The following is a 10,677-nucleotide window of genomic DNA, read 5'->3' as shown; positions in this document are numbered from 1 at the left end:
GAGTGACGCTGCGGCGCTGGAGACGGCCGCGGTCCCACCGAGCTTCGCACTTGCGGGTGCAACGTCACTGCCACAGCTCGACATCCGAAGTTTGGGCACGGCTGAGCCCTACTGGGCTGGCTACCCGACTGTATCTCGTACGACTTTAAATCTGCAAAGGATTGCAGTCTGAAGCTTCTTCCTCTGCCAAGTTTACGAAATGGTACTTCATTGTGTCATACAATATGTGTGTTGAACCCCTTTGATTCCATTAATATGTTCCCTAAATGCGTTTTCAACTTAGGTCCGCTAAAGTAACGTTTTTGGACTTTTTTTCAATTCTGGGGCTGGTTCTTTGAACACTTTTGGTTCTTAGCTCGTGTCTGGGGTAAAACACAGACCCTTTGGGAACTGAAGCAAGGCTGACAAGCCGTTCAGGCACTTTTGGAAGCTGTAGGCAGGGCATCCCACCCGTTACGGAAGGTTGGCAGGTAGAAATATGTACTCGGAGAACAATCCATTTTTTTTTTCTCTTCGGGGACGGGAAGCCTGTGTAGCGAAAGGATGGGTGTCAGTCAACTCACCTGCAGGTTTCCTGATGTCTGCACTGTGCCCCCAAGGCGGTTTTAGCATCCTGCAGCGGGTGAGGTGAGGGGCGGGACGGGCATAACCAAACCTGCGCAAGGGGAGAGAGGCAACAGTGGGAGCCCGGCCTCAGCCAGTGCATCAGTTCACCAGCAGCTCCTGCAAACCTTGTCCCACGGCGCGTGCACTGAGATAACACCTGATTGCTAAGTGCCTTCCTGCTTTTATACCGTTACTTTGTTCGGCGATTTGGATTTTCGATAAAAACAGATAGAAAGTAAAAGTATTGCTGCTTTAAAACATACGATCTGGTGAAGAGGTTACGTCCTCCTGGGGAGGAGTTTTCGGGGAGGAAGGCACTGTGCAGCTCATAAATACCTCAGACCGAGGTTGCTGCTGTCCCATCTGCCTGTGAACTCGCTGGTGAAGGGCAGCGTTCCTGCTCGTCTTGAAAAAGCAGCATGGCTGATAGGTATGTGAAGGGCAAAATCAGGAATGACGGAGTAACCCTGTTCGTAGAGAAAGACAGCACTCGCTGCAAGAATGTCGAGGAGATGTTCAAGAAATATAACTTCGTGCCTGGAGGCCTGAAAGTGGTTGATATTACTGGGAAAGAGGACGTCCAGGATTACTTGCAGCAAAGAACAAAGCAAAGCGTAAGTTCTCCCGGTCTTATTTCAGAATTTGCTGATCCTTTGTCCCAGCTGCCCCATAACCTGGCCAGCTGTCGCAGAGGCTGAAGCGAGGTCTCCTTCCCCGCTACCTTCTATGCCAGACCACGGGGAGAAGCCACACGCCTTTCCCATTTTTAAAAATGCTCCTTGTTTCGGTTGCTCTGCTCCGCCTGTCGCTGCAGCCGCCGCGGGGATCCGTGCTGCCGTGCTGAGGGGCGCAGCCTGCTCCCCATCGCGGGGACCGGGTGGGCGCGGAGCTTCGCCCGCTGCCGGCTGCTCCCGGGGAGCTGCGGCACCTCCCGGGACATGCCGTACCTCCTCCAAACCCCTTTGCTGGCGTAACAGGCAGAAGCAGGGAAAAAGCCTGATGTTAAGGCTTGGTTCGCGACTCCGCTGGCCAAACAAGGGCTGGTGGAGAGGCATACCTTCATGTTTCTAGGGCTGGGAGCCAAAGCTCCTTCAAAGACCTTCCTACGACGCCGCCCGAGGCAGCACAGGTTTGCGGAGGAGCAAGAACATAGAGCTGCGAGTTCGTCTGAATTTGGACGCTTGCTTTCCCCTTTGACTTTAAGCAGAAAAAGCATTTCCAAGTGCATCCTTGCAGCTGGCCGTAACGTAGATGCTGTGCTTACGAAATTTAGCGTCCCTTTCTTTTGAAGCTTGACTGAATAATTCAGGTTGTCTTAGGGAGCAACGTTTTGTGCTTGAGCTTCAGGAATTAATTTCCTCAGAAGCACTGTCACACAGGGCAGGCGGTTCACCCTTCAGCGCTACTTCTACCTCTGCATAATGAACATGCCTTTTTTTCCCCCTCCCCAGTCCCCCTTAATGATACCAAAGTCCAACAGCCTCCATGAAGTGAAGCAGAAGGGAAACGCTGGGGATCCTCTATCCCCGCCGCCTGGGTTTCGGGGGGATTTTTCCTGCGCTGGCTGCATGTCCAGACACGTGGCTGGACTCAGCCCAGGGAAAGTCCAGACCTGTACTGTCCCGCCTGCTTGCGGGACAGCGGGACTGCCAGCTGGCCCCGACGGAAAGTGTCCCTGTGTCTGTCCCGCCCACGTGGGTGATGGCAAAGCACTGGCGCTACTGCTGCCCGTACCACCTGTAAAGTCCTCGCTTCTGGGGTCAAGCCTCTTTCCTGGCTCGTGTCTCATGCTGCCTGCTCAGTTTTAGCCTGTTAGGGGTGGCAGAGGGACCTTATTTCTTGCTTGAGTCCCTGTCCCCATCCTGAGTTTGGGAACGGGGCGGCAGCACGTGGGCACGTCTGGGTTCGCCCACCCCTCCGCGGCAGACAGCCCAGGAGGGAGGTCTTGCATGGCTGGAGGGGAGGCAGCCTTGAGCCTTTGCTGGTCCATCATGGACCCGGTCATCAGCAAGGTGCTGGAGCCCAGCCTCACACCCCGGTTGTGGCGGGCGGTTTGTATGGAGGATGTGGGCTAGATCATCAAGGCCTTTGCTCTCTGGGGGCTGTTGGACGGTTAATCGGCCTGACGCCTCTCCTGGCCCCAGCCTGGCACGGTGATCGTAGAACCGTAGAATGGTTTGGGTTGGAAGGGACCAATGCGAGGCGTCTTGCGAGGCTTCTTGGGGAGAGCATGCAACGCCCAAGCGTCCCGAAGCTCAGCCCTCGGGCTGCTAGAGCACCCCGGTACCCTTTCTCCGCACCCATCGCCAATAAACACCTTTTATGTTTCTTCCCACAGCCCCAGCCCTCTGCAGCACAGACCTTTTAGGAAAGCCTTGTCAATCCAATTATGTCTTCCCCGGCCCCTACCCGCTGCGCCGTGCCATTTCTGAGCTTTGCGATATGCTGCCGTGTGCCGGTGGCCGTCCCTGCGGACCTCAGGAAACCTCACAGCCCCACAGCTGAGCATCCACTGAGTCACAGCAGCAGTGCTGAGCAGTGCTGGGAGCTGCAAGCAGTATGCCGAAAGCAGAAGTGTTTCCCCAGCAGCGGGGGAATGAGGGAGGGAGGGAGGGAGGGAGGGAGGGAGGGAGAGGATGGCCAGCTTTGTTAGTGAAACAACGTACTGAAAGCAGAAACTGATTTCCCGGCAGCAGGGGGATTGATAGGATTAGTAGCAAGAGAAACTGGGAGCAGATTTCCAGGCTGAAGAAGGGCGGCGTGAGGCTTGCCAGCGGGAGAGGTCAGTTACTGGAAGCAGAGGGAAATGTCCCAGCGGTAGAGGCGTGGGGCGGCGGCATGACTGGCATTAGTGGGGACAAGGGGCTGCTGCTGAGGATAGGGTGACCGAAGAAGGCTTGTCTTAGCTGCTGCCGGGGTCTGGGGGATCGATGGTGATGGGAAAGCTGCGTTCCCCAAGCTGGTCGTGTGGGATGAAGAACAAACTCCTCCGTGCTCTCTTCAAAGCTCTCTTCTTTGCCGGTCCCACCAGCAATACATTACTTCCCTTGCCCATCCCAGCCGGAGGAGCGCTTCTGGTTCTTGCCTAGGCTTGTGCCTTAAGCACCCCCTTCGTGGGGACGCCACCCGTCCCGCGGCACCCGTGGCGCAGGCAGGCTCCCTGCCGCAGCCCGCTCATGCAGCAAGGTCTCCTCGGCACCAGCAAGCGCCGCAGCGTGGTCCTCCGAGCGCTGGACACGGAGCACTGCTTGTCTGCACCCCTCGGGAGGGACGGAGGCAGACGTTTGGGAGAGGACCGTGCCCAGCCATCACCCCACCCTCAGCGCAGGCAAGGGAGAACCCTGGGGGGGGGATAAGGGCTGGGAGCGAATGGAGCAGGGATGGCTCCTTTGGGACATCCACCGATAAGGGGATGTGAGGGGCCGGGAGAAGAGCTGGCTGAGATCAAGGAGTCCAGGTGAAGAGCGAAAGGGAAAGGGGGAGGAGAAACCAAAACGCTGTCGGTGGGCCAGTGTGTCCCCTGGGCTGCCATCGCCAGCCTGCCTACGGGGTAGGGTGCACATCGCATCAGTAAAGGGAGATGCTGAAGGGTACTGCTCTACGCTCGCAGGGGTCCCCAAGGAGGGCAGCGGGGAGCTCACGGGGCGGTGGGGGTCCCTCCTCAGGGTGGGGGTGTCCTCCTCCCAAAGTTAGACCGGCCCGTGGCTGCACAGGAGCAGGGGAGAGGGCTTTCCGAGCTGCCGTCTTCCAACTCGCCGCTTTTCCCCTTAGTATTTTATGCCTGTTCTCGCCCGCGTCTTTTGTCTTGAGTCCTTGAGCTATCCCCGTCTCAATAATTTCACTTCCGCCTGTGTTTTCTTTCTCTCTTCCCTGGCTTTAGCTGGGCTGCTTTTTCCCAGCTCAACAACGATTTCACTTCCCTCCGCGGAGCGCGGCACACGCGTGCCTTGAGGAGGTCTCAGAGGCTGAGGTTCAGTAATTGTTCCTCGTCTTCAGGAGAGGGGTTTTTTCTTTTTTGTTGTTTTTTTTTAATTTTGGCTCTGCACTGACTGCTGCTCGTCTTGCACCCGGGCGACCATCGTGAGATGGGGAGGAAAAGGGGCCAGCGCAGGCAGGAAAATAGCAGACGGTCAGGGCTGTGAACTCGGAGGAGGACAAAAGGCCAGAAAAGGGGTACGTGGGGAAGGGGTTGTGCCAGAGACGTAAGTTTGCTGTGCCAAGTGACTTCGACAGTAAGGGTGGCCATCAGGCAGCCGGCAGCACATCCCACCCGGCAGCTGCACGTGCCTGGGAAGCACTCGAGAGGACGGTGGGACTCCTCGGCGCTTGGAGAACCTGCCGTGGGCACACGCATGGTCCGTACGCGCCGCAGGTCTGGGCACTCGGAGCTGCTGGCTCGCTGCTCTGGGATCATGTGTTTGGAGGCTGTCCCGCGCTATCCTGGAGTGTGGTTTTATCCTCCTGCAGCCTCCATAAAATGCAGAGTATTCCCCTACCCCTTCTTTTCTAGCAGCAGATTTTCAGACAGACGGTGGGCTGGGGACAAGAAGAGGAGGATTTTGTAAGTCGCGGTCTCCGTGGTGTGAAGTCTGCTTCCCAGACAAATCCTCTCCCCGCTCTTTGCCTCCAGCGACCCGGCTCTCCTGATCAATCTGTGGCGTTGTTTTTGCCCAGGCCCCTCACGTCTTCATTGGGAAGCAGTGCATCGGAGGATTGTCCATCCTGGAGAGCTGCGAGCTCCCCAGAATGCTGCAGCGGATCGGTGCCCTGAAGTAGCTGAAGGGTAAGTCCTGGGGAGCGCTCTCTGGCCGGCGGCTGTGGGTTTTCAGTAGTAGAGACAAATTTGAGTATTTTTAATACCGAAGCATGACCTGATGGAGCGCTGTTGTGTGGCATTACGCAAGAGCAAAGTGTGAATTCATCTCTGCGATTCCCAGTTGCGGTATATGCAGTATATGCATTGTGACTTCCTTCCCGCATACTTGAAAGAAACGCCACCAACATCGCTGGCCACACAGGCTGCAGTTGCTAGCCTTTGCCTAGAATCGAGACAAAATGGTTCAGCTCGTAGGTCTGTCTTTCTGCTTTTTGTTTTTTCCACGTCAGAAGACGGAGCCTGTTGCTCTAAACCAAAGTCCCCGAAGTTTCAGCCTGACTCCTGGTGGAAGATGGGCTTTTATTATGCTGTAATTGGCTTTAAAAAAAGTCTGGGCGCTCTGCTGGGGGCCCACCGTACTTTCCTGCTCGTGGGGAGCGTGGTGGCCCTCGGCAGGACTTTCTGCGGTGCTTGCATGCAGGCATGGAGCAATGCTGCGGCAGGGAACCAGTCAGACAGAATACCTGGAGACGGGAGAAGTTTGGGCAGGTCCCATACGTGCGCGCTGTATCCTCTACACAGGGGAACGGCCTGCAGAAGACGGGCAGAGCAGGGAAGAGCTCTTCAGCATTTAGGCTGAGGTGGTTTAGGGCCCTGGGTTTGCAAGTGCACCTGAAAGGGCTTCTGGGACTAAAGGCTGGCCAATTGGAGGAGAACCAGACATCAGAGCTACCTCAGTCATTAAAGGCCTGTCTTGGGTTCACATTTCCCTAAGCCCTACCTTCAGCAAAACCTGTGCAATCCGGAGTTTGGAAAAGAGTAATCTGCAAAGTCGTTGCGGAAAAAGCTCATTGTGGAGCAATTCAGAGCACGGACGAATGGCTTAAGGTAGCCCGACACTGGACTGAGACAGATAAACATGACACTGGGTGCGTTAATTCCTGCCAGAGAGGGGAGGAGACCTTGCACCTTCCTAACCGTACGATACCCAGTAGTACCAGTGTCTCGTCACAGGTACGCTCCTTTCACGTGTGTGACAATCATTTCGCAACACGATGACCTCTAAGAGTTCAATCTGAAGTTTCTCTTCACCCTGCATTACCAGGCCACAGGAATGAGTTTCCCAGCCCCGGAGCAGAGGCCTGCCGCTCTTGGCTGGTGGAAGAAGGTCAAAGAGTGGACGCCTCGGGCACACCTTGGCACCGCCGTAGGGAACGTCACGCCAGCAGAGCAGGTGACGCCACGTCCTCTCGGACCGCGCAGCGTGCACCCGGCTCTGCAGACGTCACAGTGAGGTCACGGCAGAGTCTGGAATTTTTTCCCACGGTCTGGAATTTTAAGGCAGATTTTGCTATTGCTGGCAGTGAGGAGCAAAGACTCCCGGTAGCCCTGTCAGGAGGTACCTGCCCCTGGGAGCCTTTGCCCCACGGGCGTGCTGGTGCTGTACGGTGGTCCGTAGCTCCAGTAATCTGCCTGATGCTGGAAGAGGGCTGTACCTGTAAGATATGTGAGAGTTATAAATAAGATCAAAGCGATTACAAAACAGAAAAGAAGGTTATAGGGATAAGGAGAGGAGAATCACAGAATCGTTCCAGTCAGAGGAGACCTCCGGCGGTCTCTCGTCCAACCCCTTGCTCCCAGCAGGGTCAGCTATGGGATCAGGCCGGGTTGCTCAGGGCTTTATCCAGCCAGGTCTTGGAACACCTTCAAGGGCAGAGTCCGCGCCACCTCTCCGGGAATGTTTTGCTCTCCAAACGGGCAAAACTTCTTTCCTCACACGTCTGCTGTCTCTCGCCCTCCCACCACCCTGCAGGAGCCCTCCCGCGAAGGCAGCCCAGCGTGCTGGTGGCCCTCCTTGCTGCCAGGGCGCGCTGCTGGCTGGCATTCACCTCCCTGGCTGCCGAGACCCCCGCCCCCGGCCACTCCGTGCAGAGCTGCTCTCCAGCCAGCCAGCCCCAGCCTGTACCACCCAACGGGGCTGTTCCTGCCGGGCAGAACTCAACTCTAGCTGAACTTCACGCGGTTCCTGCCCACCCGTTCCTCCACCCTACCTCGGTCCTGGGCAATGTTTCCAAATTCCTCCTGTGCGGCCTGTCCCTGCTCCTGCCTCCTGGGTGCTGCCCTTCTGCCTTAGAGCCCCGCTGTGCATCCCTCCCTCAGCCACGATGCTCTCCTGATAACGTCCGCTTGTTTTCTGGAGTGGCAGGTTTTGGACAGACCGCTTTTGGAGGAGGAGGTTAGAGGACAGGACAGAGCAGCCTGAACTCCACGTCTGTGGTAACAGATGGGAAAGGCACAGAAGAAACGGAGCAACAGCCTAAGCGAGCAGAGCAGCAGCAGTAGCAGCTGACCAGCAGGACGAGGCAGACGCTGCAGCGGACCATCTCCGGTCCTCACCGCACCGAAGGGCAGGAGCAGGGAACGGAGGCGAGGAGAGAGTCGTGTCTTTTAGGAAGTCTCAAATACTTGGCTTTTTGCAGAACAGGAGGAAGAGGCCTTAGGGCAGCCAGCCCCGCGGAAAGGAGGCAGACGGAGGGTCCTCCTCCAGCAAGTCGCTTAGGGACACTCGGATGTTCGTGGCGTGTGCCATCGCTGCGTTTGTGTGGGGCGTGAGTGGGAACGGGCCGTGAGTGGGCTTTTAGGGACATCGCGAAGGAAAACCCCCGCCCTCAGAGTGACAGCCAAGATACATGTACAGGTGTGGGCTGCGTCAATCCCAGGGCAAGCAGAGGACGCCTTGCCGCTCCCTCTACAGCGTACCGAGGCAGACAGCAGAGCCTGGGGTCCGTTGCTCTTGCTCGTCAAGCATCCCTTCAACAACCCGTTGTAGCGCGTAGAATTTTTTTTAAACTTATATCCCACTTCTTCAGGAGCTAAGATGCAGCGAGCTGTGCCAACGGACACGGGTGTGTTCGTGGGTGTGAGCGTGCACAATTCAACTACTGCGTGTGCTACACAACAAGGAGCTTGGAAGCGTGACAGGAGCCGGAGTCAAACGCGCAAGCGCTCACGTGGCTGAATGCTTGACTTTACGGCGTCGGAGGTCCTTGTTTTCCTTACCGAATGAAACTGACTGGTTTGGTAAGACCGTTTTTAGCAAAGATGGCTGGACTTAGGCGTATTATATGCAGTGTCTGCGTACATGCACAAAAAATGCGTGCGTATATACAGGCACACAGGTATATCTGTATATAAGCGAAATACGCAAGTATGTATACCCACGTAAAAGCACTATTTAAGAGGCCTCCAGAGACTGCTCTGTCATGGTATGGTGTTAACCGAGTAGTTCCTAACAGCAGCGATCTCTACCCTTTATGTCTGCTTTCAGGAGAAAGATGACCAGGAGCTATGACCTCCTCAGTCTGAGATACGCGCTTCTTGGAGCAAATCCCTTGCGACTTCCTTCTGCGGGATCAAATGCACCTTTTTGGCAAATGCAGCTTCTTTTCCTTTCGTTGATCAGCGCTTCGATACGTTGACATCTCTTCATCCTTTCCGTAGCTCTGCAAAGAAGTCCAGAACATGCTCTGACTCAGCCCAATAAAATACGCTTGCTCTAAGTGGCTGCGTTCACCCTTGCGGTTTCTTCTCTACAGACCCGTTCATGCACTCGTCCTAAACGCCTCTCTCCTCTCCACAACCTTTTCCCCACCTGTCTCTCCCAAGTGACCTTCTGGAAGGTCTCGATGTTTTCCACGTCCCGTAAAAAATGTCGTTACAATGGTCTGCGCTGGAGGTACGCGCAGACTACTGTGATGTTGGCATCCTGCAACGCAGTCCTGCAAATAGCCACTGCAGCCTGTGCTCGCATCGCCTGCCCTGATGACCCGTCATCTTTTGGCTGACGTCTCATGGCACAGGGTCATGGCGACTTGTCTGAGCAGCACGTTTTTGGTAAGGGTTTCGTTACAACACAGCTGCTGGCAGGAAGAGAGACAGGGTTTCATTTTTTCCTGTAATCGTTCCGAACGAAGAGCTGCTTGGGGCAGAACACGCCTGGGGCCGCGCAGCCAGTCGAGGAGGTTGCTAACTGCAGAACGCCCCGCTGAGACAGCACGGGCCAGACTCAGACCTGAAGTAAACAGCGCGGTGTCGGGAGATGGTTTTATGGGAAACGCGCAGCGCGGCTGCTGCCAAGTCAAACTGGGTGGGGAGTGGCTTTAAATACTTGGCATTACAATAGCACGATCGCAAAAAAAGAAGTTTAAAGGCTGTTTCAACTTGATGATGAGGCAGAAAACCCAAAGTATAAAGCCCTTCTGAATTCTTCCCACCTCTATTTCTCTCATCCTTTTTTCTTTTCCCCTCTTTTTTTTGTAAACAAAAAAATTAAAGGCTTGGTTTCCGTTGGGGGTTTTTTTTTGAAAGTTCAGTTAAAGTCCGTGGAATGGAAGTTGTTGTTTTTTTAAAGCCTGGAGCTTATTTGATTTCTGATAAGCAGTTTAACCTTTAGGATTTGCTGAGCAGGCAAAGCCTAGCGGGAAGAACCCAGCCCAGCTTTGGGGCTACCGTGTCAGCACGGCCCCTTGACGACTCATCCTTGACAAAGCCTCCCCTTGGGCACGGTCCCTCTCTCCCCGGGTAAAGCTGGGGTGAGGCAGCACGAGCCTGCCCCCACCGCCGCCAGCTCGGCAAGCAGCCGTGCAACCTCTTCCCGCTGTCAAACTCCCCGGTGACGCCAGCTGGGGTTGCCGGGCCTCCTTCCCCTCACCAGGAGTGAAAGAGAAGAAATCACAGGCTTTCTCCGTGCTTGGAAATGGATGGGAAAGCCAAAAGCTTCATTCTCGGCACGTTGAAAGTCCTTTACCTCGTGGCAGAATAGCAGTCTCGTATTTCAGCGAGTCCCGGATAACTCGAGCTGACTCGTGCAAATTTCTGCAGATTCATGTTTTTTCAGCATATCTTAACCCTCTCCCAGGCAAAGGGCAGTCTTCAAATATGAGAAGTTCAATGCAGACCTTTCCTAGATTGCATGACAGACTTTTTGGAAGCTGTTCTCAAGCAGAACTCGCTGCTTCCAGTCCTTTCATGCAGCTAGAATTGCCGCTGGATGAAAAGTTCAAAATCTGATAGCAGATTTTCAACACATTGCCATGCAGAAACAATCTCAGGTGAGGCTGCTGTAGGAATTTCCTCATGCGTGGGCACACCGTGCACGTCTGGAGGTACGTCAGAACTGCTGCTGGAGGGTGTGTTTTACAGAATTTCGGAGGGGGGTTATACTGGGGCAGTTTTGCCAAAGTTAGATTCCGTGC

At 55.2% G+C, this 10,677-nt stretch overlaps 1 protein-coding gene across 1 annotated transcript; it reads left to right on the top strand.

The window, feature by feature from the left end:
• The first annotated feature begins 969 nt into the window (after window positions 1-969).
• GLRX (glutaredoxin) lies at window positions 970-8,982 on the top strand. Its single transcript, XM_076362187.1, has 3 exons — window positions 970-1,220; window positions 5,281-5,389; window positions 8,751-8,982. The coding sequence occupies exons 1-2, from the start codon at window positions 1,026-1,028 to the stop codon at window positions 5,380-5,382; spliced, it is 297 nt and encodes a 98-aa protein (XP_076218302.1). The 5' UTR covers window positions 970-1,025; the 3' UTR covers window positions 5,383-5,389; window positions 8,751-8,982.
• Window positions 8,983-10,677: the final 1,695 nt, after the last annotated feature.

This window comes from Aptenodytes patagonicus, chromosome Z (genome assembly GCF_965638725.1).
Source record: "Aptenodytes patagonicus chromosome Z, bAptPat1.pri.cur, whole genome shotgun sequence".
Taxonomy (NCBI): domain Eukaryota; kingdom Metazoa; phylum Chordata; class Aves; order Sphenisciformes; family Spheniscidae; genus Aptenodytes; species Aptenodytes patagonicus.
Note: the sequence above shows the minus strand (reverse complement) of the source record. Positions and strands in the feature narration are given on the sequence as shown.